This window comes from Xyrauchen texanus, chromosome 34, assembly GCF_025860055.1.
Source record: "Xyrauchen texanus isolate HMW12.3.18 chromosome 34, RBS_HiC_50CHRs, whole genome shotgun sequence".
NCBI classification, from domain to species: Eukaryota; Metazoa; Chordata; class Actinopteri; order Cypriniformes; family Catostomidae; genus Xyrauchen; species Xyrauchen texanus.
In genome coordinates, this window is record NC_068309.1 from 12,766,396 (window position 1) to 12,791,345 (window position 24,950).

General features: G+C 38.0%; 1 protein-coding gene across 1 annotated transcript in view; it reads left to right on the forward strand.

The window, feature by feature from the left end:
* The first annotated feature begins 5,044 nt into the window (after positions 1-5,044).
* Positions 5,045-24,950, forward strand: part of fam169ab (family with sequence similarity 169 member Ab) — a 32,951-nt gene continuing 13,045 nt past the window's right edge. The window contains exons 1-6 of the mRNA XM_052103669.1: positions 5,045-5,154; positions 14,847-14,983; positions 15,408-15,507; positions 15,652-15,737; positions 22,649-22,820; positions 23,842-24,021. Of these exons, the coding sequence (XP_051959629.1) occupies positions 14,849-14,983; positions 15,408-15,507; positions 15,652-15,737; positions 22,649-22,820; positions 23,842-24,021 (673 nt within the window). The 5' untranslated portion in view covers positions 5,045-5,154; positions 14,847-14,848. The remainder of the gene's footprint in view (positions 5,155-14,846; positions 14,984-15,407; positions 15,508-15,651; positions 15,738-22,648; positions 22,821-23,841; positions 24,022-24,950) is intronic.

Consider the following 24,950-nt stretch of genomic DNA (forward strand, 5'->3'; position numbering starts at 1 on the left):
TCAAAAATTTTGTAGTTGCCATGTTAAGTACACATAAATCTTTCTATCATGTTCAGCTCTAAAATGAAAGAACAGTTTGTTTCGTTAGAGGGCCTCGTCTATACCTCAGTCCCTACTGAGAACTAGAATATTCTTTGCAGTAACACAGAAGACCTTTCTAGTGTGTGTGTGTGTGTGTGTGTATAAGAAATATACTAAATACAATACTATATTAGTTACTATAACTATATATAACAGATAATACATACATTTATATACCTTAAAGAGCTTCAAAATCTTCTAATTTTTTTTTATATCAATTAAATGTACAAAACTGTAATGAAATTATTATCTAAATCACATAATGTATTTGTATGCACTGAGCAACAGAATTGAGAGTGGACAGAATGGTTTCTGACAAATATATAATTATTCAGATTGCAGATGCTTTATCCATAATGTATTGAAGGTATACATTTTACATAAGTCAATATACAAGGTCTCTGCTGAAATTAGCAATGCTAACGTTAGCAGCCGTGGCAATGAACAGGCAATCGTTACTATAGTTAAAAAGGCCAAAGAGTTTAAGTTACTGTAACGTATTCAGTGGAAAAGAGGAGGCGAGAACCGGCTTGACAATATAAATAATAGTTTAATTATAAACTTAAAAGACAACATAAACACACATGTCTGTAAACGATCTCTCTCTCCCGCACAATCCTCTGCAGTCGACCTTTATCCCTCTCGGAGGCTTGATTAGCCTAATACGGGACCAGGTGTGTAGGATCACGACCCGGCCCCGCCCTCCGCCCTGCCACATTTACCTAATGCGAGATACAAAAAAACTGCAAAGCTGATTCCAAACAAGTCGCGTTTGTCATTTGTCACCGTGAGAGCAAGTGGACTTTTGAAGCTGAAATAATGAGTGGATTAGCTATGCTGTTTCAGTCAACAAGAGAGGAATCACAGAAAACATGGATGTGTTTTGCCAACTTTCTTGGCAAGGAGGATGGATTTCTCGATTTGTATGGGTACAGGTCCGGTTAAGGTCCAGGTAGTATATTTCTGGGTCTCTTTGGGTTTGGGCACACATTTTTGGACCCGTGAAGACCTCTAGTCTGTTTACCGAAATTTGAACCACTGCCCCCAGTGGCTGAAGTGGGAAGTGTTGTTGAGGTGAAATGTCTACAGCAGGGGTTCTCAACCTTTTGCAAGCTGGGCCCCCCCCAAAGCTGGTTCATTGCAGTTGGGGCCCCAGTGCCCCCCGCCCCGCCCCATGCTTTATTGTTGTTATTATTATTATTATTATTATAATTGGCAGTAGCGCCAGACTTCTAATGTGAGCTTGCAGGCATTATTATTATTATGAGTAGTAGTAGGCCTATCATCATTACTAGGCTATTGCTATATAATTATATGAGGTTGCATGCTTTATTGTTGTTATTATTATTATTATTATTATTATTATAATTGGCAGTAGCACCAGACTTCTAATGTGAGCTTGCAGGCATTATTATTATTATGAGTAGTAGTAGGCCTATCATCATTACTAGGCTATTGCTATATAATTATATGAGGTTACATGCTTTATTGTTGTTATTATTATTATTATTATTATTATTATAATTGGCAGTAGCACCAGACTTCTAATGTGAGCTTGCAGGCATTATTATTATGAGTAGTAGTAGGCCTATCATCATTACTAGGCTATTGCTATATAATTATATGAGGTTACATGCTTTATTGTTGTTATTATTATTATTATTATTATTATTATCATCATCAGTAGGCCTATTATCATTACTAGGCTATTGCTATAATTGGGAATTGGCACCAGACCTCTGATATTAATTTATGCTTTATTATTGTTATTATTACTAGGCCTACTAGTAGGCATCATCTGCATTTTTTCAGAAGCTTGCTGGTAGGTGATGTTAATGTGAGACCTGAGTCTGCTTTGCCTTGCAAAGATCCTCAATTCTTGGCTCAATGTTTGATAAACATAGCCTCAAATCATCCTCGATTTGTGCACGATTGCGGTATGTCGTTTTGAGTGCAGTCATTTTTGAGAATCCTGCCTCACACAAATATGTCGACGCGAAAGGAAGGAGAATCTTCAAGGCGACGTCACAGAGTTCAGGGTATTCCTGCATCAATGCTGCCCAGAATGACGAAAGAGGGCAGGAGCTAAAGAGTTCCTTCAGTCTACTGTCACTCTTCAGCTCAATACACTGCAAAAAATGATTTTCTAGACAAGTATTTTTGTCTTGTATTCCTGTCAAATTATCTAAACTTTCTTAAAACACGATTTATTTACTTGTCAAGCAAAATGGGATAAGATATTAAGTCTTGTTTTAAGATAAATCTGACTAAATTTAGTGAACTTTAGACTCAAAACAAGAAAAAAAAATCTGCCAATGGGGTAAGCAAAATAAACTTAATACAAGTTTATTTTGCTTACCCCAAAATAAACCGTGTTTTATTAATCAATCGTGTTTTGAATGATTCAGTGTTGTGAAAGAATCGGTTGAGTCAAAGATTCAATGACCCATTCACAAACATCTGTCTCATTCTTGATGAATCGGCCGTTTGAACGAATCGTTTGAATGAACGACTCAATGACTCGCTTAATGAAATCGCTTATGCTTATCACCTGCATTTGCGCTCACTATCGACAAACCAATAAAATTGGTTCAAAAACTTTTTTTTTAAATCAGTCCAAACACATTTTAATTTGTATTCAGGAGTTATGTAAAACTATACATTTTTATGACAGTAGTTTAGTGATAAAAAAAAATGTGCCCAAAATTTTTTTTCCAGTTTTTTTCCCTTCCATCGTAGCCTACTCGCGCCCCCCCGGGAGAGTGTCCGCGCCCCACCGGTTGAGAACCACATATATTATGACCTGAAGTCTTCAGATAACTTTATTTTCGGCTGTAAAAGGACTGACCTGCTGCATCCCTAACGTCTTTATTGCCTCAAAACTGGAAAGGATGCAGTATGCAAGTATCTCACGCTTCAAAGCAGAGTCTGAATTTCTAAAGTATGTTAGGTCAGGTGGAAATATGTCATCAACCTGTGTGGCCAGGATTTTCCACTGCGGACAAACGTAGAGCTCTTTTTGCTCTAAAGGCACTTCAATGTATGAACATGGGGGACACCAGACGTCCTGGTGAAAGAAGTGGTGCTGGACGTTCAATAGCCAGGAATTTCATGACTTGGTCTGAGGATACATACTAACCGGTGAACATTTCTGACCCTGACATCACAAAACTGACATCAGAAACCTGCCTGGTGAAGTGGTACTAGTGGTTGTATTTTGAAGAAAGTCTTTACCCACCATGCACTGGGAACATATATGGACTGTGTGTATTTATGGTTCTGCTGAACTCAGATGGCTCCTAAACTATGTAGATCCTGATCTTATTGAATATTTAGAGGAGAAGCTTTTTGAAAAAATGGCTGATGTAAAAAAAAAAAAACATTATATAAAATAAATAAAAAGAAAAAACTGTGTAAAATATCTACATTTGTCACTACATGTCATCTTTTGGGTTTGGGGTTTAAAAAAATATTGTGAGATTATTGCCCATAACTACAGTAAAATCCCAAGATCACACTACCTTTTGATAATATGAAATAATGTGACATAGAAACGTAATTCGTTTAATGTAGTCGGCTACCAGTAATTGTACCTAATCACCTAAATATTCCTTGTTACCAACCCTGGAATGTGAAGGGCAGTCTGGTTCTTTAAACCAAACGAATGCCAGTAGGCCTATGTCACATATATGTGTGAGTTCAAGGTTACCATTTTCATTATTTTAAGTAGTATGTATGAATGGCAAAAAAAAAAAAAAAAAAAAAACAACAACAACAACAAAAAAAAAAACAATGTGTGTAAAAAGTAAGGTATGAATAATACATTCTCGCACTAGCACGATGTAAATATTAAGGGTCTGGTTTTACAAGTCTCTATCGCCCCCTGTCGTGTGGAAATAATGGCGAGATGTCTTGATGCTCAGTCTCAAGATGACCAATACATTCCACTCAGCAGCATGAGATACTATTGCTTTTATATCTTTATTTATTTAATTTATTATTTTTTTTAGCACTTTTTATTATTTTAGTTAAGTTTATTTTAAAATAACTTTAATAAAAATAATAATAATTTTGAGTCCAGTGTTCAAATATGTAAGAGTATGGTATGCAAGTGAATTTCTATTTATCTGTACATTAATTCGACCTGCTTGACTTTAACATAATTCAGTGGTTTAATATATTTCTTCTGATGCGATGCAATCCCTTTGGGTGAGAAACAGATCAATATTTAAGTCTTTTTTTTTTTTTTACTTTCAGAATGTGATTGTAAATGAAATTGGAGCTTTATAGAAAAAAGGACTGGAAAGGATCTGTTTCTCACCCACACATATTATATTGCTTATAAAGAAAGATTTAACCACTGGAGTCATATGGATTTTTATGTTGCCTATATGTGATTTTTGGAACTTGAAAGGTCTGGTCAACATTCACTTGCATTGTAAGACCTACAGACCTAGTTTTCAGCAGAAGAAAGAAATTCATACACATCTGGGATGGCATGAGGGTGATTAAATGATGACAGAATGTTCATGTTTGGGTGAATAATCCATTTAAAAGGGTACACGGACCTGTTAATCACTGACAGGGTATTAATCCATCAATGTTAATGTTGCAGTCCTGTTAATATTATTATTATTATTATTATTATTATTATTATTATTATTATTATTATAGGATAAGGATAAATTAAACTTGTATTATTTCCCAAAACAAACTCAGATCAATAAATAGAGAAGCTGAAGAAAATTAAGCAGTGACACTTTAGATGCTACAAAGTTATTAAAATAAATAACAATTCACACCTGGACCCCCACAAATGTTGAGACCAAATCTACACTACGCTATTGATAAGACATGCATGGTACTCCCCTTAAATCCTTTACTTTTATCTAGAGGTGATTGAGACCTCGCACATCCCGTAGATCCCACAGCCCCACGTGTGCGCGCAGCGTCGAGTGCGTCTCTGAGCTCACGCTATTAACAACAAGCGACGGTACCGTGCTTATATTGAATACTGATTAAGTTAGTCTTATAAAGGAAATATAAGACACATAAAAACATCGTCAGGTTCAGGTGAGTCAACAGTTTTCCTCCAGTCGCATGCACTGCCAATAGCTTGTTCTCGCTTGTAGTATTGCAAACTAAACTGGCACGGCCCAGTGTTTGTGAGATTGAGTAAATGAATGGTCGACGTTCCCGCTCGCATCTCTCATAATGTTAAATGTTGTTAGGAGTGGAGGAATTTGAGTCGTGGTCCTAAAATGTTGCATTATATCTTTAGGAATTTTTTTTTAAATCAAAGAACGGTAAAAAAGTGTACGCTGCTTCAGATAAGGCGCACACATATTGGGTAAAAATATGAGCGTGCGCACTCACTCGCTTGACCAAACTTGTGTTTACTTTATGGATTTATCATTTCTGCGCGTGGATTTGCGGATGCCTTTAAATGTATATCTATAGGTCTGCACTATATTTATATTTGTTGTTGTACTTTTAGTTTTGTTAAATATGCTATAATTTCTTTAGTTTGAATTGTTCCATCTTCATTATATACGTTTCATGTTAACGTGGTAAAAAGGTACAACTGCAATTCATGCATTGGTTGCTTTATAACGTGTTCAAATAACTACATAATTGTTGACACAATGTAGCCTACAATAGTCTTCAACTTTAAGCCTTCAATTTCTAATGATAAAAGTTTGTCATAGAGTAGTATTTTTATTATAACAGTGGTTTTGTTGGACATGGTACACATTGGCTGACAAGTAACCCCCCCCCAAGTAACAACCTTGGTCTCAAAATGATAGTTCTATAGTGCAGTTTGCCTTTTGGTTGTTTTCTTATGACCAGACCAGTCCAATCCAGCACTGGAATTTAAACAGTTCACACTCCCCTCTGAAACTTTTTTTTACACACAAATTTATTACACACCACCTTGTTATTATCTGAACGGATGTCCATCCACTACATCTGATTCACATTTATATTATCTTTCAATTTGCTTTGAATTATCTGTTACGGTCCATATCTTAATTAAATTATAAAGATGTAGAAAAACCCAAAGGTTGGGCAATAATAAGGGTAATGGCAAGTTAAATTTGCGTATATTTAAATATATTTTTGCATTGCCTTTGGCATGAATTACACTGACTCAACATTAGTGGTGATTAAGCATGCGATAAAGACAGAAAAATATATCTGCCTGCAGAATTTTGCTTTTGTGCTTGACTGCTAATTCCAACCTGAACTCATGAAAAGTCGTATATAATTTAAGAGTGTGTAAACATGATAGGAAGCTGTTGTGTGTGACAGAAGCAAGTAATTGTCGCAGATGCATTGTCTGTAGTGAAAGTCGTTTGGAATTCAAACGAGTGCAGTCGCATGATATCATACGAATTATCAAAATTTAGAAAATTCATACAAATCCTGACTATTTCATTGTGAGAGTGTGCTGGCTAAGTCTATCTGACACTATATAGTGCTGTCATGATTACTCGGTTTGAAAAATTAAGTTGAAAATAAGGTGGAAGTGATGTTTAAGGCAGAGGGTCCAAACACATACCGACAAGTGTCAGCTGTGTAAGAGCACTTCACTTTAGATTTGAAAAACAACGTTGTACGTTGACCTGTAAAACCATTACATCACTTTAGATTCTACCTAATAAATCTGACTGAATCATCAAACCATGACTTTGCCTCAACAACATTAAGCAATCTGAGTTATTAAATAATATTTCAGATTATTTGATTAATCGGCAGAGTAGTCGTTAGTATGCTCAATCACAAAAATAATTGATAGTGACAGCCCTACACTACTGTTTGTGTGTGTTGTAGAGCATGCAGGAGAGTGTACTGGCCTCCTTTTTATATAAGGCGAGTTGTTGTGTCACATACAAACACACAGACATGACTGTCCCCCAAGCGTGTCACGACCAGCAGTTCCCTGTTCAGCTTAGATGACTTGGTCGCTGTCCCACTCTATTATTTATTTTGCATCATTTCCTTTACCCAATTTAATTGTGTAATTTCAGCACCACTAGAGGCAGAAAAAGGAGTTGTGTCAAAATAAAAATAAAAATGTTGTACCATAGTATGGCCAAAAATGTAGTCCTGTCTCAAATTGTTGGTTGAGCCAGATGTTGGCATGTTTGACTGCTTAAGCAGAGCAATGTTTTGAAAACACCATAGAGACTGATATTTGACTGTCTCTACACAAACTGGGATAAAAATAATTAATTTTAACTAGGGCTGTTAATCAGTTAAAAAGTTTGACTGCAATTAATTGCATTTTGAGATGCATTCTGTTTAGCTTCCGCAGCTGTCAAGAGCGTGTTCTGTGTGAACAGCACGCATTCTGCGGCTGCACTTCTTGCGAACAGGGTCATAAATTAGCACCAGCCAAGCGCCAAATGCAAGTGAATTTCGCAGCGTCACACCACTCTGGCGGGTGCTTTTTAGCTTTCTATCAGTTTGTGTCATTTGTAAAATATTTTTGCATGTTCCAGTTTTGTCCTCAAGGGGGCTCTGCAGGCCTACAGTCAGTAAGGTCACAAGTGTTTACATAGAACGGCTCTTATTAGCTAGTAGTCCCGCTGCTCATCGAGAGTCTAAATGGATTGTGCCACTGGCACGTGATGAGCGAAGATGGATTTAGTGCTTTAATCACATCATTATATTTAATCAAAAGTTTAATAGATCAACACTTGGTACACCTTTTGAGCGTTTGAAAATGGCATCTGTTGGCATCTTTCCATCTGTAATCATGCATATTTAAGATGATAGCGTTGCTCGTGTACTTAAAGCTAATATACATTATATGGCAGCTCTCTAGCGTGGTGAACGGGGCTAAGCAGAATTTTTCCACATCACTTTTATGTGGTGTTTGAACATAAATGTGTGTTGGCAGTTTGTGTGTGTGTTGATCATCCATCATTGCGAAACTGCTGAAAATTTTTTTATAATAAATAAATGCATCAAATAACCATTCTTAAACTTCCTGGTTCATTCTCAAAGTTGTTACTTCTGAAGGCGTCTCTCCCTCTTCAGTGTCTGACTCTGGTACAGACATATAGGTCTGAACTCCACTATTATCGCTGTCAGACATATTGCTTATGATGTCTAGTTATCCGAAGCAGAGATGTCAAAACTCTGCCCTATTCTGGATACGGGGCGGGGATCACTAGCTCATTTGCTTTTAAAGACACACACACACACACACACAATAACATGTTGTTTTATTCCCACCAAATAATGGGCATTTTCAACATGGTATATTAAATTATCTGTAGGGTATTTTGAGCTGAAACTTCACAGGCACATTCTGGAGAAACCAAAGATTTAAATGACATCTTGTGAAAAGGGGCATAAGTTAAGTTTGGTCCCTGCTTGTGAGGTTTGTTGAGGTGCATTGAGTGCTCCCTGCAGTTTTGCGGTTCACATGGCACCTGAGATATCACATTAGATTAACCTGTGTTTATTTCCACAAGCAGTGGCTCTAATGCTTCAACACCCCCTGCTGATTTCAGCCTCGGATTCATGAGGATAATTGGCTTTCTTATCTGATCTGCTTGTGTTGTACTACACCAGTGGCAAGAATAGATCTCAATGCCCTCAGTGAACCATGGGACCTGGGGACCCACAATAGAAAGGAGTCTTGGATGGCTGGCTTTATCAGAGAGTTGGGTATTGGCTTGGTTTAGGCCAGAGGTAGACCACAGGGAATGGGAATATTTGGCCAAAAATCACACCATCACAGCAGTCTCCCATTCATTATATGTAAAGTTCTGCAAAGCTTATCAAAGCAAGCAACTGTAACCAAGCGGGGCAGAGCTTAATGAATGGTCAATTGTATTACCAAGGGTCAAATGGATCCAAACATTTCAAACTTTTACTGACAAACACTGCTTTTAGTGTTTGAATTGTTGTATTTCTTAAATATATTATATTTGATTTTCGTTGGTTTGTTAAACTGACAAAGCCCTCTCTGTCTGCCTGTATATGAGCATCAGCGTAGTGACTGAGCACATTCTATACATTCTATAGTTAGAGGACAGAGAGTGCTATGGACCCCTGTCTTTTCTGGCTTTTCCTGTAGACAGCTGTTATGCAACATGCTCTGGGATTTTTTATTTATTTTTTTGCCTTAGCTATTACACACTCATTAAGTTTTATTTTGAATATGGTGACATGTTATTGTATAACAGTTTATCAAAACTGAGGGCATTTTATAAAATGAAATGAAGGAGAGTCTTTTTAATAAAAAGAAATAGCTTTTTTGTTCTGCTAAGATGTAGTGCAGTTTTGTGGGTGTGAGAAACAGAGAGAGTGAAAAAAACAATATGATCCAGTGTATTTTGTGCGTGGTTTTGATGGATGTGTGGTGAGATCCATCAAGGTAATTGGAGGCAATTTAAGACACAAGGAAATTAAAAGTGTATCCCTGAGTGGCAGGGGCCAAAGGCTGATGCTAAATATGGACTCTGGTGATTGGCCAAAACGCCTTCAGATCATCAACACCACAAGTTTTGTGTTTGGGGACGGTGGTCCATATCACATTTATAAATAGCCAGATTCAGAAATGTACGGGTTGAAAAATAGAACGTTTTAGGCCTACTGCTGCCTCCTTTTTATTGTTTTTTTTTAAAGGTGCACTTGCATTCCACTTAAATAATGCTGGATGTGTTGGCGGGGGTGTTTGTGTCTGGTTGGGTATTTGAGGCCCTAGGCTGTGTCTGATCCAAGGCTGGTGTGTTTATATAGATACATGGGCAGCACAATATCCATATGTCCCTATTTGTGTTCGTCAGGGTTCCCACGCGACCTGGAATTCCTGGAATTTTGCGACACAGTTTTCCAGTTATGGAAAAGTCATGGTAAATAAGAAGAATACCTAAATGCCCTAGAAATAATTATTTGACCTGGAAAATATTTCAGTAGAATAAAAAGTTTTGACTATGTTGCTAGTAATGTTATATGTACAAAAACATGGTAACGATCGGGACGCGGAATAGGAGTCAAGTATACACATTCCAATAATTTTGTTTGTCATACACGGTGACTATGCATTGTGAAACAACATCAGTTAAGGGTGCTTACACCCTTGTGATTGATTACAGCAGCAGCCAGTCATGTGCTTGGCTAAAGTAGCACATGCACAATGAGAAGCTGCATTCGTGACATTTCTCACTCATTAACAAACTCCATGCATATTGTGGATTGCTCCGTACACTATATTTGTTAAGTCAGGGTATCTGCAGGTTTCAGCATATTCAATTTATTAAATTTTAAAACCCTTTTGAAGGCCTTCTCAATCATTCACATTCTTTGTTCCTCACTGGTGGGTAGCGCTTCCAACATAACCTCAGATATAGCCTAAATATTCTCCAGATATCACAAACATAGTAATAAACATTTATCACAAACATAGTGCAAATTGACTGTTTGATATGTACAGTTTTACTATTAGCTATGTAGCAGATATTAAAATTAATCTTTAATTATTTGTATTTTTTGTAAACCATATGAATATAATGTTAATTTCACTATATTGATGGATATCCTAAAATAATCTGTATTGTAAAATATTTCATTTTTACATTGTAATTCATGTTCGTATGTATTTTATTAAATTCGTTAATTCAATATGGGACTTTTACTTTGAAAAAACAATGATGTCCAGAAGCGCTTGACGGTGTCTTTCTCTCTCACACATACACACACACACACACACACACACACACACACACACACACACACACACACACATCAATGCAGTAAAAGCACAGGACGGCGCCAGTTACAACTATGCACAAATTGTGACGCCATCATTTGAGTCAGATGTAGTTTTTTGGAGAGACACGATTTTAGTCTCAGCTTTCAAATTATGTAATTTCATCTCGAAATTCGAACAATAACTGTTGTATTCATACACTTTAATGGTGTGTGTGTGACAGATTGCGGTAGCAGGCCATTCAAAATAGCGGGGAACAATGCTCTCAACAACTTATTGCATGAAAAATAACATGAATGAACCTCGGAGGTTTTGAATAATACTGTACAACTTACTGAAATGTGTTTTCTCTCATGCAATTGCCCATTCTGTTAATGTTGGAAAGACAATGGAGAAAATTAATAGGGAACATCTTGAGCACTGGAGCACTTGCAGGCTCAGATTCAGCATTTATGTACACTGAAAACACGCACACATGTATGTGAAAATTGCGCGCCCATTCTTGCTGCTATCTAGGTGTGGAAGGTTTTCATTCAACATTACAACGGAGGGAAATGTTAAAACAAAAAATATTTTGGGAAATGTAATGTAAGATTTTTTTTAATGTCATTAATTTTCACAAAATTTATGTAATAAGTTTTAATGACCCACAGATTCCTGTAAGTGTGAGCTGTGCTAAATTGATCAGGATGCTGTAGGGGCATTTACATTTTTAAAGAGACATGACAAATAGCCTGGAAATACATCTAAAAGACAGGAATAATTGTAAATAATTTCACGAAATGTATCGTATCATAACTGCATTAATTAAACTGTATTTATAATTATTATCTTTACTAAAATAAAAATATACGTTGGGTGTCGCACACCGCCCCGCAAGCTGTGTTGGAAGCATCCGTTGGAAGCATCACCACTTTCTGCCTGACAACTTGGGACTTTGAGTACCAGAGGAGACAGTGGGTATTCTACACTGACGCAAATAGATCGATTTCTGCTTTTCCAGATATTTCCCAAATCCTCAATACAGATTTAGGGTGAAGTCTCCTGAATTCCGCCTTGGTGGTTTATATATGCCACAACTGTCATGTTGTCTGAGCGAGCCAGGATATGACAGTTTGATATTTCTGACTGAAAAGCCTTTAAGGCAAGAAATGCAGCCGATGGCTTTAGGCACTGCGTGACACAGGTGGCACAACACATACAGACTATGAACTTATTTCATTAAATCACAGCTTCACAAGGATTAATAATCACACTGGGCCATGGAGCAAACTGCTTGTCTGGAGGTTAGAAACTACCATCACCACACAGAACTGCCAAAATAAAATCTATTTTTAAATGGATGCATGTGTTTTTGCTTAAATATTACACTTGTTGGGTGCATAAAATGTCCTGGAAAATTGTGCCTTGGAGAGTTGGAACCCTTGTTTGTGTGTCTGTGAAAATCACAGCTATTAAAGCTAGACCATAACATTAAAATTTTAAATTGGACAAACTTTTTTTGGGTTGTCAGTCATAATTTTCATGTCAACAACACAGAACTGTAACCTTTTTAGGGGGGGATTTTCTCCCCAGTAGTGACTCGCCTCAATCTTGGTGGCAGAGGAAAAATCTCAGTTGCCTGTGCATCTGAGACAGTCAATCCGTGCATCTTGTCACGTGGCTTGTTGAGCGCATTACCGTGGAGACATATTACGTGTGGAGGTTCACTCTATTCTCCACTGCATCCTTGCACAACTCATCACGCGCCCCAAAAAGAGCTAGAACCACATTATAGTGACAAAGAGGAGGTTAACCCAAGGTTTTTTATGTTTATTGTAACTTGTGTTTAATTATATATATATATATGGCCCCTATACAGACGTGTATGTGTGCTGTTTACTATTGCACTACTGTACTCATTCTTTATCGTTTTGGACTACATCTCTCTATTTCTTTAGTGCGGAGGAGAGTTTGCATTTGTGTGTGTGCGTGGGCATTGCCAAGTGTGATTGTCAGCGTGGCACACATAGTTGTTGATAGTAGGGGATTCATTGAGGCCAGCAAATGTTGGACAGCAGCCAGCTGTCTGTGATAGTCAGGGTGTCTGTATTTCTGGATTTGAGTTTTTCCTCAGCTTTGTTTGATAAATTGTTGTTTTATTACAGTGGGTTAGGACTGGGCGATATGGCCAAAATTGTTATCACGATAAGCTTTTTCATATTGTTCGATATCGATATTTATCACAATATACACGTTGCACTTTCTTTTTTTTATTTCAAAGTTGATGGAAAAAAAGAAGAAAAAATGCATTCTAAACAGTCAAAATTATCTCTACACAACTGCACAGGGGGTCCAGAGACGGCCAAAGCAGTGGGGTCTGCGGGATCGTATACCAATTTTACCATCTTTTACCGTTTATCAATTGAAAATGAATGTTAAAAGATCATCTGTTTGTTCTGAAGCATAGTGACATCAGTCCAGTATTTGTTGGAATATTTTTACATTAAAATGAAATATAAAAAATATTTCTTTAGATTCAGATACCCAAGTATGGGGAATAGAAGCCCTTGTGACTGTGGAATGATGCTGAATGTGGGTTCAGGCATGTCCTGAGGGAAAATTTAGAAAACTTTTTTTAAAAATATTTGTATATTTTCATTAAAGTGAGAGACTATTCTACCAACTAGTAATTTTAGTCTTTCCTTATCCATTGCAGACATCTAATTAATTTTCTCAAAATTAAAACAGAAATCAATTTTGTTTATTCGATTTATTTATTATTAAAGGCTCGTAACATGCTGATTTATTAAAGATACATTTAGAAGGGACAAACATTATGGTCTAAAAGGTGCTTTGAAACCACATTAACTCATGCGGCGCTTCATGTCTACACACATGCAGGGAAAATAGGCAATGCGTGCTGAGCGGGACGGCAGAAATTATGCATGTTTGTTGCTAGAGAACAATATTCAAGATTACAGCGCAGAAAGATCAGAGCTGTTGTCCACATCACTGTTGTTCTTTCGCGCTCGTCACTAGAGACGATGAGAGGGCGCATCCACTGTCATGAAGTCTTGCGATGCGGATGGAATCAATCCGGTGTCCGAAGTAGCCTAATCGTTAGCAAGGCAGCTAGCATTAGCTAGTTCATCCAGTCTGACTCATTAGACTGAGAGCGTTTTCAATTAATTCCTATGAAAGCTGAGCGTCATGCTCACAAGGTGGATCGTAGGATTGGCAGCGGTGCGGAGCAAGCTCTCTCCTAGCGCTGTGAGCAGATTTCGTCCGCCCCAGTGGGAAACGCAGCCTGAGAAAGCCGAACTGCTTGTGTTTTAGCGAAACGCAGTAAATATCGAAAATTCCTCAAAAGCTTATTGTGGATTATCTTTATCGTGATGTATATCGATATCGTTTTATCGCCCAGCCCTACAGTGGGTGCAAGACAGCACTATTGAGCCTCCTCAAACTTTAATTTGTCCTTCTCTTCCTCCTTTCCCCTCCCTTTCCTTTTCTTCTCGTTGTCCTCCACCTCTTCCCTTTTTCTCTTTCTTTTCCTCTTCCTTCTTCCTCCACCTTTCCCTCATCCCCCTCCTTTTCCTCATCCTATGCATAAACCTATGTAAGCAGCCCTAATGAAGCCTTAAGTCTTCTCAACACAAACACAAAATCCCATATATTGTGCCACACGGTTCAATTTGACTGCAGAATTCAGCAACATATTCTACTTCTGTGAGGTCTCATTGCAATATGCAGTTCTTCATAAACCAATCTGGCCTCCATAGGATCAGTTCTTCATTGTATCCTAATAAACCAACTTCTATTCACCTAATAGCAATAATTTTAGCTTTCTGCTGACTCTTCTATGGCTATATTGCAAAAACACCAATTTAAAGTTACAAACAAGTGGCAGTGTTCTAGATTTCATGGGGTTCAAGGCTACTTTCATTACAATATGAAATCGAACATTCTCATATTAACATTTAGTTCTTTTTAATATTGAGTTTATTTGACAGTACATTGAGGTTGTTGTGTTTGTGACCTTTGACCTCTGTAGGGATGGAGTTCCCTGTAGATTTGTTGGTGTCCGGGAGACATGAGAATTTGGAAAGTTCAGCCCAGATCTACATGAATACACTACTCTATAGCAACCCAGATAACACGCAATACCTTTCTCTGCCTAGCTACAGAAAGGTAATGAACACCACAAATCTTACATTAGATTTAAATGGATTTTCACCCCAATAATAAAAAATAATTATATATATATATATATATATATATATATATATATATATATATATATATATATATATATATATATATTTATTTATTTAACAATTGGTTGAGGTAGTGTGTGTGCAAAGGCACTGTGAATTACTATTGCCTGAGTTAACTTCTATGTTAAAGGGATAATTCACCCACAAATGAAAATTATTTCATAATTTACACACTCATGTTGTTCCAAACCTGTATGACTTTTGAAACGCAAAAGAACCTTTGGGTCCCAAGGAGAAAAAGTCATAAGGGTTTGGAACAACACAAGGGTGAGGAAATAAGTTTGGGTGAAATATCCTTTATGTTATGCCATAAACATAATTTTTTCTACTACTTTTAGATCCAGATCAGTCCTGCCAATGTCGGTTTTGTACCTCTGTATGGAACCAACCTCAGATATAAAGTCCTGGCACTGTTTGCTCCTGAAGACCAGTTCACAGGTAGCCAACTCTCGCTTCCATATGCATTTACACATGAATAAAACTCAGGTGATCTGGCTCCCATAGACTGGCTCCCATATGGACCCACCATGTTCCAATTGCTTTAATCACTTATTTCCTTCTATTTCTTTTTCCTCTCCATAGCTGTGGCATTGTTCTTGACTGATCAGTGGTACGCAGTGGAAGATATTCTCAGAACTTCCGATCCTGCAAGAGAAGGCCTTGTTAAGGTATTTTAGTTTGGTTGGATTTTTAATTTTTAAGGAAATTATAGAATTTTTTTTTATACCTGAAGAGGAATCGTTGAATTATCGAATCACTGGAATCATTCACGCATCGGTATGTTGTTTAACCCTCTGGGGTCGACGGACAGTCCTGCTGGATTTTTTCGTCATTACAGCAGAAACAACATAAAATTCTCCGTCATTTTGGGGCATACAGATAAGTGTAAGACATCATTAGAGACTATAAAGGGTCTACTTTTATTTGTGTACACTCACAATAACAACAAAACCTTGTGCTTTTGTAAAATAAAGAAAATAAAAAGGGTGAGCTGTCATCAGTCTCTGTGTCAGCGAGCATATTTCTGAAACGCGTCACAAAAATGAACAAACTCCTCGAATACTTATCACACAAACATGAAACCTATGTCTAAAGAAAGCTTAAAATGTCTACTTTTAAAACAAATATTCTCCTGCAATATAATCTGTATGAAACGAAGCAATGTACAGTTTTCCTGGCTCAGCTAATTTATTTCTAATGTGATAGCACCCACCAGCAGAGCGCCCTAGTCATACGCTAATGTGCTGAGACGATCAAATCAAATGGTAAACGTCCCTGACTGTGTCTTAAAAACAACAAGTTCGTTCACTTTTCTGCGCTTTTGAAAGACAGCATGATACACAAGTGAGAAAACTCCTGGATAGTGACGAAGAGTTACAATTTTCCTCAGAAGAAGAGCGGGACTCTGATGAACATTTGTATTTTGAAGGGAGACATGATCCAGCCGAGGATACAATCTTGGATGAGTAAGTCATGTTAGTTAATTAGTTGACATGCTTTTTTATATAAACATGTACATATTTTACTAGTGGGACAGTTTCCAGACTTGCCAGCCAGTATTCAGAATATGTTTGAAATATGTCCTAATAAGCAAGTTTTAGGTACACTGAAATGCTGTTTCGGCTAAAACAGGTATTTCAATTGTATGCTGTATGATATAAATATGATATTTAATATGATATAAAAATAATATGAATGTTTAGATTCTATTTTAACTAATGTTTATGCTGCCTCATTATCATAAACTAAGCTTGTGCTTGCAAATATGTGTTCAGGTTAAATTAGTAAAATGGACTTTAAATATACCCATATTAGAAAATCACCATTTTATAATGATTTCTGAAGGATCATGTGACACTGAAGACTGCAGTAATGATGCTGAAAATTCAGCTCTGATCACAAATTGCATTTGACAATATATTCAAATAGAAAACTGTTCTTTTTAAATGGTAAAAATAGTTCAAAATATCACAGTTTTTACTGTATTTTGGATCAAATAAATGCAGTCTTTGTGAGCAGAAGAGACTTATTTTAAACTGTAGTATAGGTCTAAAATTAAGTAAAGTCTTTATGTAAAGAAAATGTATAGTCAGATTACTTATTTGAACTTGACTTGATTTTGATCATTAAGTCTGCTCGCATTCTCTTTCTGTAACATTCCTCATTGATAGGCCCAGGGGAGGGGTCTTTTGTCTCCTCAGGTGTGAATTTCTATCAATATTCATTATAGTTCACGCCTCCACGCATATGACCTTTTCAACTCTAAAATTGTCTTTAAAAAGTTCAATTACTATATTGTTTTGTATGAATGAGTGATCAGGATGGTTTTCACATAATTTTGTAGCTACAACTCTAAGCTACAAGATCCAGTTCTCAAAAGGCTTGTGGAAAAATGTTTAGTATGTGTTATATGGCCTTATTTCAATGACTTAAAAAATTATCAGACTTGAGCCATTAATGTGTTTTTAAGCAACTGAAAAAAGCACAAATGTCAAGGCATGTAAAAACACCCTCAGACCCCAGAGGGTTAAAACCTGTACCATTTCCTTTTTTGCATGGAACACAAATCTAGTTCCCTTTCATAGGAACTCGAGCTGCGTAATCGCATTAGGACACGCCCTGAGTGTCACGTGGTCTGAAGCCCTTGTACAATCACTGGTGGTGCTTTAGTGATGCCCCAACGGAGGTATGTCACAGGCTCTATAAAAATGCTCGCTTTGCGCCATTAAGACAGATTTTCTGTTCTTCAATACGCAATCTCGTCTGGCCTGTGTTATACCAACGACTCACATTGAAGCTTGGCCGCAGAATAAGGGGGCTGGAATAAGAGAATATTCCCCAATGGAGTAATGGCGAACCAACGCGCGAGCTTTTTTTGGTGCTAATATTCTTTCGGATGCTATCAGGAGATGAGGTATTTTTCCTTTTATTTATTTTTTTTTCATTTGTTCGGGGACCACGCGAGTGCTCTGGTGAGACAAGAGATGCACACTGCCATCTCTGCTCGATTTTTCATTGGCGGCACGGATGTCGCTCTTTTCAGTCAACTGTTGGATCTCCACAATAGTTTTGCAGTGCAACCAAGCACATTGCTTTAAGAAATACTTTGAGCTAAGATCGGCTCCGATTTTAATTTCCCTCATTTTCCACCCCACGGCTCGTGCTGGGGAATGAGTTGGTCAGGGCAGTTCTTTTGTTCACAAGGATGTTTCGCGCTATTTGGATACTTCGTGTTGTTCCCCCTTTATATATTGGGACTGGTTTAGTTCAGTTTCAGTACACCAATTTAGCTCAGTCTCCCCCATAATTTACACTGGCGAATGATCATTGAAAATTTTCAGCTTGAGTTTTGGCTTTGCCCCAAGCATCTCTGGTCATGCGTAATGTAACTCAACGTATGATAAAAATGGGTCTACACACAAGCCTGATGGGCATACGAAAATAAAGGATGTGTATAATAAAGGATGAGGCCCTATTCAGTGAATTAAATCGGACTATATAAATGTATCAGTTTCTCTCCTGTATGCCCTTTGGTCGTATCGAGATGAGTTTGCAGTTGTACGTGCCTCGAATGTCCGACAAGCAGAATATGGTTCAGTTTCCCCCCGCACCTTCTCCATGACCATGGGTCTCAAATCATACATAACAGAATTCGATGTTCATCAAGCACAAGTGTACACAAAACACAGTAAACATTAGCACCACACGTTGTCCCCCCCACTAGAGTTCTGGGACCATTGTGGCAAGCATTAAATTCCCCTCCATGTTTGCACATTCTTCCCTGCTCTTTGCTAGGGAAGATGGTATATCTGGTGTCCTCTGTTGTAAATACATTCAGAGTGACTGCTTTTTATAGCTGCATAATCGAATTTGGACTCTGTCTCCATGACCAAGGGTTTCGAGACATGTATAACAGAATTCGAGCACAAGTGTACACAAAACATACAGTGAACTTAAGTATCACACGTTGTCCCTCCAAAATGAATGCCGGGGTCATTGTGGCGGACCAGATTTCTGAATTAAACGTTCCCCACAATGTTCATGCACTTCTCCCCATTCAAATACCAGGGAAAAGTTTTATTCTGTCAGCGTCCCTATTGTAAGTACATTCAGGGCACTCATCATTTATGCCTAAATAAAATAAAGGCAAAAAAATTATCAAAGTCCCTTCAACCAGCCACAGTATTAGAGGAGTGAAGGGGCAGTCGCCAAAAGTAATCCAGGCTCGCCATCTAGTGGTTACAAGTCGCACTGCAGGCAAGTGCCATTCATTAATCCCTCTATCTGCCCGTCTGTCAGCTTGGCAGCAGCTGTTGGGCATTTCAAACTGGGTACTTCAAATGATGAAGCATTGTTATGTTATTCAATTTAGGCAGGTTTCGGCGGTGTTCAATGGGGTTGTCTCGACAGACGTTTCTGTTTGTAAAGCCCAGTTTTTCGGGAAATTCTTTCTCTCAGAAAAACGGGCAATAGAGGGCATTCCCCTTTCACAGAGAGAATGTGGCTTTTGCAGCCATTATTTTCTGGTCCCGAAAAAAGACTGCAGCTTGTGTCCCATTCTGGATTTTGAGAAATGTCAATTCAGAAGGCTGATGCAGAAACAAATAATGGCACAAGTGCAGCTGGGGATTGGTTTGTGACAATAGATTTGAAGGACGTTCATTTCCATATTTAGATTGCACCGAAGCACAGGTGCGTCCTCTGATTCAGCAATGTTCAGAGTGTGACGTGTTCTCCCTTCGAGAACATTTCACCGGCTTTTGGGGTTCAAGATCGCGGCTTCCGCTGTCATTCCCCCTGACATGTTGCATACGAGACATTTTCAGACAAAAAAAATTAATTATACTTTTACAGAAAGTACAAATTAATCCCAGAACAACAGCAAAGGACCTTGTGAAGATATTGGAGGAAACAGGTAGACAAGTATCTATATCCACAGTAAAACAAGTCCAATATCGACAAAACCTGAAGGCTGCTCCGCAAGGATGAAGCCGCTGCTCCAAAACCGACAAAAAAAGCCAGACTACAGTTTGCAAGTGCACATGGGGAAAAAGATCTTACTTTTGGAGATCTGTCCTCTGGTCTGATGAAACAAAAAATCTAACTGTTTGGCCATAATTACCATCATTATGTTTGGAGGAAAAAGGATGATGCTTGCAAGCCGAAGAAATACCATACCAACCTTGAAGCATGGGGGTGGCAGCATCATGTTGTGGGGGTGCTTTGCTGCAGGAGGGACTGGTCCTCTTCACAAACTAGATGGCATCATGAGGAAAGAAAATTGTGGATATATTGAAGCAACATCTCCAGACATTAGCCAGGAAGTTAAAGCTCAGTTGAAAATGGGTCTTCCAAATGGACAATGACATAAAGCATACCTCCAAATTTTGGTAAAATGTCTCAAGGACAGCAAGTCAAGGAGTTGGAGTGTCCATCACAAAGCCCGGACCTCAATCCAATAGAAAATGTGTGGGCAGGACTGAAAAACCCTGTGCAAGCAAGGAGGCATACAAACCTCAATTACAAACACCAGTTTGTACCAAAATTCCAGCAACGTATTGTGAGAAGCTTGTGGAGGGCTACTCGGAACATTTAACTCAGTTAAACAATTTAAAGGCAGTGCTAAATACTAACAAAGTGTATTTAAATATCTGACCCAATGTGTTGAAAGAAATAAAAGCTGAAATAAATCATTCTCTCTACTATTATTCTGACATTTCACATTCTAAAAATAAAGTAGTGATCCTAACTGACCTAAGACAGGGAATATTTTCTATGATTAAATGACAAGAATTGTGAAAAACTGAGTTTAAATGTATTTGGGTTTGGTTTATGCCAAACAAATTAGTGGAAACGGGCAGTAGTTTGTGTCTGATCAGTGAAAGATGTCTTTGTCTGAGTTTGGCATACACAGGCCTGCTTTCATTATTCACCAGAGCAAAGTCCTGAAATATTCATATCAAAGTACACACACAAGCACTTTCTGCTTGCCTATTTTACCATCTCTCTCACTCAAAAATACACAATGCAACATCTTTGGGATGAAAACAGTTCTGCAAATCCAGGGCTTGTTCATTTCACTGCTCTGTGTAGCATAACATGCTCCATGTGTTGTAATATCCTGTGAGACAGACTAAATTTCCTCTCCTGGCATCTTTATAGCTTGATTTCTCTATAACAGTGTTTCCCAACCTTTTCCCAAACCTGTAAGCAACATCAGTAAGACCCAGATATGTGTTTTTCTTTTTTCTTGCACAAGTCTTGCAGAAATCAATAGTGGGCTGCAATATGATGCAACTGTTTATGTAATAATGGTTTTAAAGACCGTTTGCACTAAAATGCGCTCTGCTCGTGTTTTATGAATGAGGCATATTATTTTATCGCAACATCAATGCAGCACCTGTTGAAGAACATTGGTATATTTGGATCAGTGTTCTAGAAGTCACTGAATGACATGGCAGAGGAAGCAGAAAAGGGGAACTTTTTGCTATGGTTAAGAAGGAAGGATAAAAAGTGGGGTGTGCAAAAGTGAGAAAGTAGGAATAAGGTACAATTGCAATATGTGGTGAAGTAGCATGTAGACGAGGAAAGGGAGGAATTGTTTCCGCTGACCTACTCTGTCCTTCTCCAGGGATTTTTGGAGGGTGATTGAGTGGGGGAGCGAAACTTGGCCAAACTAGACATTGGAGGGGTGGCTGATGCAGTCTCGTGGCTTGCCTCATGTCACTCTCCTACTCAATCTGGATAGGCACAGTGCAGGTGGTACGAAACATCCTTGATGGGTGGCTCCCAGCTAAAGACCTCATAAGTGGACATCTGAAGGCACCGGCGGAGGTGCGGCAGGGTTAAAGGTGCAGCATGTAAGAATTTTCATGTAATATTTGCCTTTCTTGCCAAAGAGTGAACGGCTTGTAACGCAACTTAAAAAAATGAGCCCTTCCTGGATGTCCTAGGTTGCCTATTAAAGCCTGTAGACTGATTTTCATGTGAAGGGAGTGGGTCGGTTTTGCCGGGAAAATCCAAAGGATGTGATGTTATGCGCGCTCCTGAGAGCCTTGTGCTAGTGCTTCTCTTACACTATTCAACAGCGACAACAAACTGCAACACTAGGTGAGGTTATCTTAGAGATGGAATCCAGCAAACATCCGGCTCCCAGCACAACACCAACTTAATATGTAGTTGTATTTGTGTATCAGTATGCTATGTTAGCTGATAAGTAGTTTTAGTTTAGTCTCAGGTGTGGTTGAGAAACAGATCTATATTTATGTTCTTTAGTACCATAAATATCCACTTTCAAAATGTGAAGTAATATGAAAGTGAAAGTGGAGATTTATAGAAAAAAAGGACTTAAAAGATATTTTTCAAAAATCTTTGTTTTCTGAAAAATAAAAAGTCATACACTTCTGAGATGGCATGAGTGTGAGTAAATGATGAGAGAATTAAAATGTTTGGCTTAAATATCCCTTTAAGGCCTGATAACCCACAAGCAAGCTATTTTCACATCTCTGTTCTATTTTCCAGAAACAGCATTGGTTCTCTTTTGTTCATAACTTTTTTTTGTTTGCTGTTGTTTGGACAGGTGACGTCTGTAGGCGAGAGGATAGTCTTATATATTCTGAACCGCATAATTTACCGGACAGTGGAGATGAGTTCTAATGAGGTGCCGTTCTTGTGCCATGGTGAAGATGACTATGCTAAAATACTTTGGAAGAATGGAGAGGCGGTGGGCTTCTACTCTATCAAATCTAAAGGTTGGTCTTTCTCCCTTGAGAGTCAGGCAGTGCAGTAGGGGCATTGCGCTCATTCTGCCTTCTGTGTAAGTTTTCGTCAAAAAACTATGTGCAGTTGTACACTAGTGATGGTTAAGGAGATTCCCCCACTCTCACTGAAGTGTTTGAGTGTGACAAAGGTGCTTTATAAATGTAATTAGTTATTATTTTTAAGGATTATTGGAGTTATTAAGTACAAAGAATTTAAGCTTTCTCACCAAAATCAACTCGTTTTTAAGTGTTCAAATCCTGCATTTCTCAATACTGCTCAGGATTTTGGCTATTTAAGTTCTTTAAATAACTTTGTGCCTATAAAAGTATTTTGATTTCTTGCTCTCATACCTCACCAAGAGCACTTAAGAGAGTGCACTGTCTACCCTGAAGGCTTTGGTCACTTCTCAGCTCTCAATGTCCACACATTTTATGGCACTTCAAAAGAGCATGACCTGTTGAATGATTAATTAAATATTTAAATTTTTAGAGCTTTTTAACATTTTGATATTGGCAGATGTTCAGTCATTTTTCCGTTGTGTGTTTCAAAAGCAAGATTTAGACTAGTTTGAGGAAAGTCCTTCACTAATTATTACTGTCTTTTGTCAAGATAAGAATTTTAATTTCTCTTCATCAGTATTTTAAAGGGATAGTTAACCCAAAAATGAAAATTCTGTCATGATTCTGTTTTTTTTTTTTTTTTTTCTTCCCTGGAAATTTAGGGCAGAATGTTCATCTCAGTCACCGTTCACATTTGATGCATGTTTTTGTTTTCCATACAATGAAAGTGAATGGTGACTCTCAGGCTAACATTCTACCTTACATCTCCTTGTGTGTTCCATGGAAGAAAGTCATACAAGTTTGGAATAACATGAGGGTGAGTAAATGACAGTTTTTATTTTTGTGTGAACTATGCTTTTAAGTGAATACATATTGAATCTAATATACAGGATGTTTGATCAGGTATTCCTTATACAGGCTCATAATCTACTGTGTTTGTTCTCCCCTACAGGTAGCTTGTGTAATAGCTTTGTGAGCCAGTGCTACCTGCTTCCTATCATGGACACTATATTTGTGCGGAAGGATCACCGTGGTAACGGTCATGGCTTACAGATGTTGGAGGACTTTGTGGACTCTTTTAAAGACGATGAACTGGGCTTGAAATATCCTCTAACGCAGGCCATGCAAAAGGGTTAAAAAACGACTTAACTTCTTTTTCAATTTTAAATGCCTCTTTAAAACTAGTGTTGCCTTAAATATATTTGAATGATGGTGGCAATGTACTTAAAGGGTTAGTTTACCCAAAAAAGAAACCATCCCAGATGCTTGACGCTGGCTCTCGTATGACATAAGCACGTTGACTTGTTCATGTGAGAAATTATACGATACATTTATTCATTTGGCAGATGCTTTTATCCAAAGCGATTTACAAAAGAGGAATATATTATAAGCTAATCATCTTAAGGAGACAGTGGTACTGTATTACAAAGTTTCACTAGCATCAGAATAGTAGTATTCAAGACCGATTATAGTGCAACAGGATTTTTATTTTTTAAGTTAGTGCACATGGAAAAGGAAAAAAAAAAACTTTTAAACAAAGTTAATCAGCTTCACGGATGGAGTTGGGAAGGTCATTCCACCAAAGCGGTACAATTAAACCTGGTTGACTGTCAAAGGCTGCAGTCTAGGTCCAGTAGAATCAGGATGGATGATCTGGATCCAGCTCTCGCCTGTTTCAGCTACTCTGTGACAGACAGAAGGGCAGTCTCAGTGTCCGCTTTTGAAGCCTGACTGATTGTCATCCAGCAGCTTGTTTCTGTGAGAGATATCAGAGATCTGATCGAAAACTGCCCTGAGGTCAGTCCGATGTTCACGAAGGATGTCAGAGAGCCAGGTCTGCGTGGTGTCATAGGCATTGGCCTAGAGGAGAGAGGACAGATGCTGTCTAGACAGGTTGTTAAAGTAGAGCTTAGTGTGTCTGTGGCAGTGTTTACATCCAGGGTGGAAAATAAGTTTTGTGTGGGAAGTGAGGTAAATATAGCAGTGAAAAGGCTTGAGGGTGAAAAAGAACGGAGGTAATGGCGAAAGAAAACAAGGCAGTTTAAAAAATAGATTGGGGTC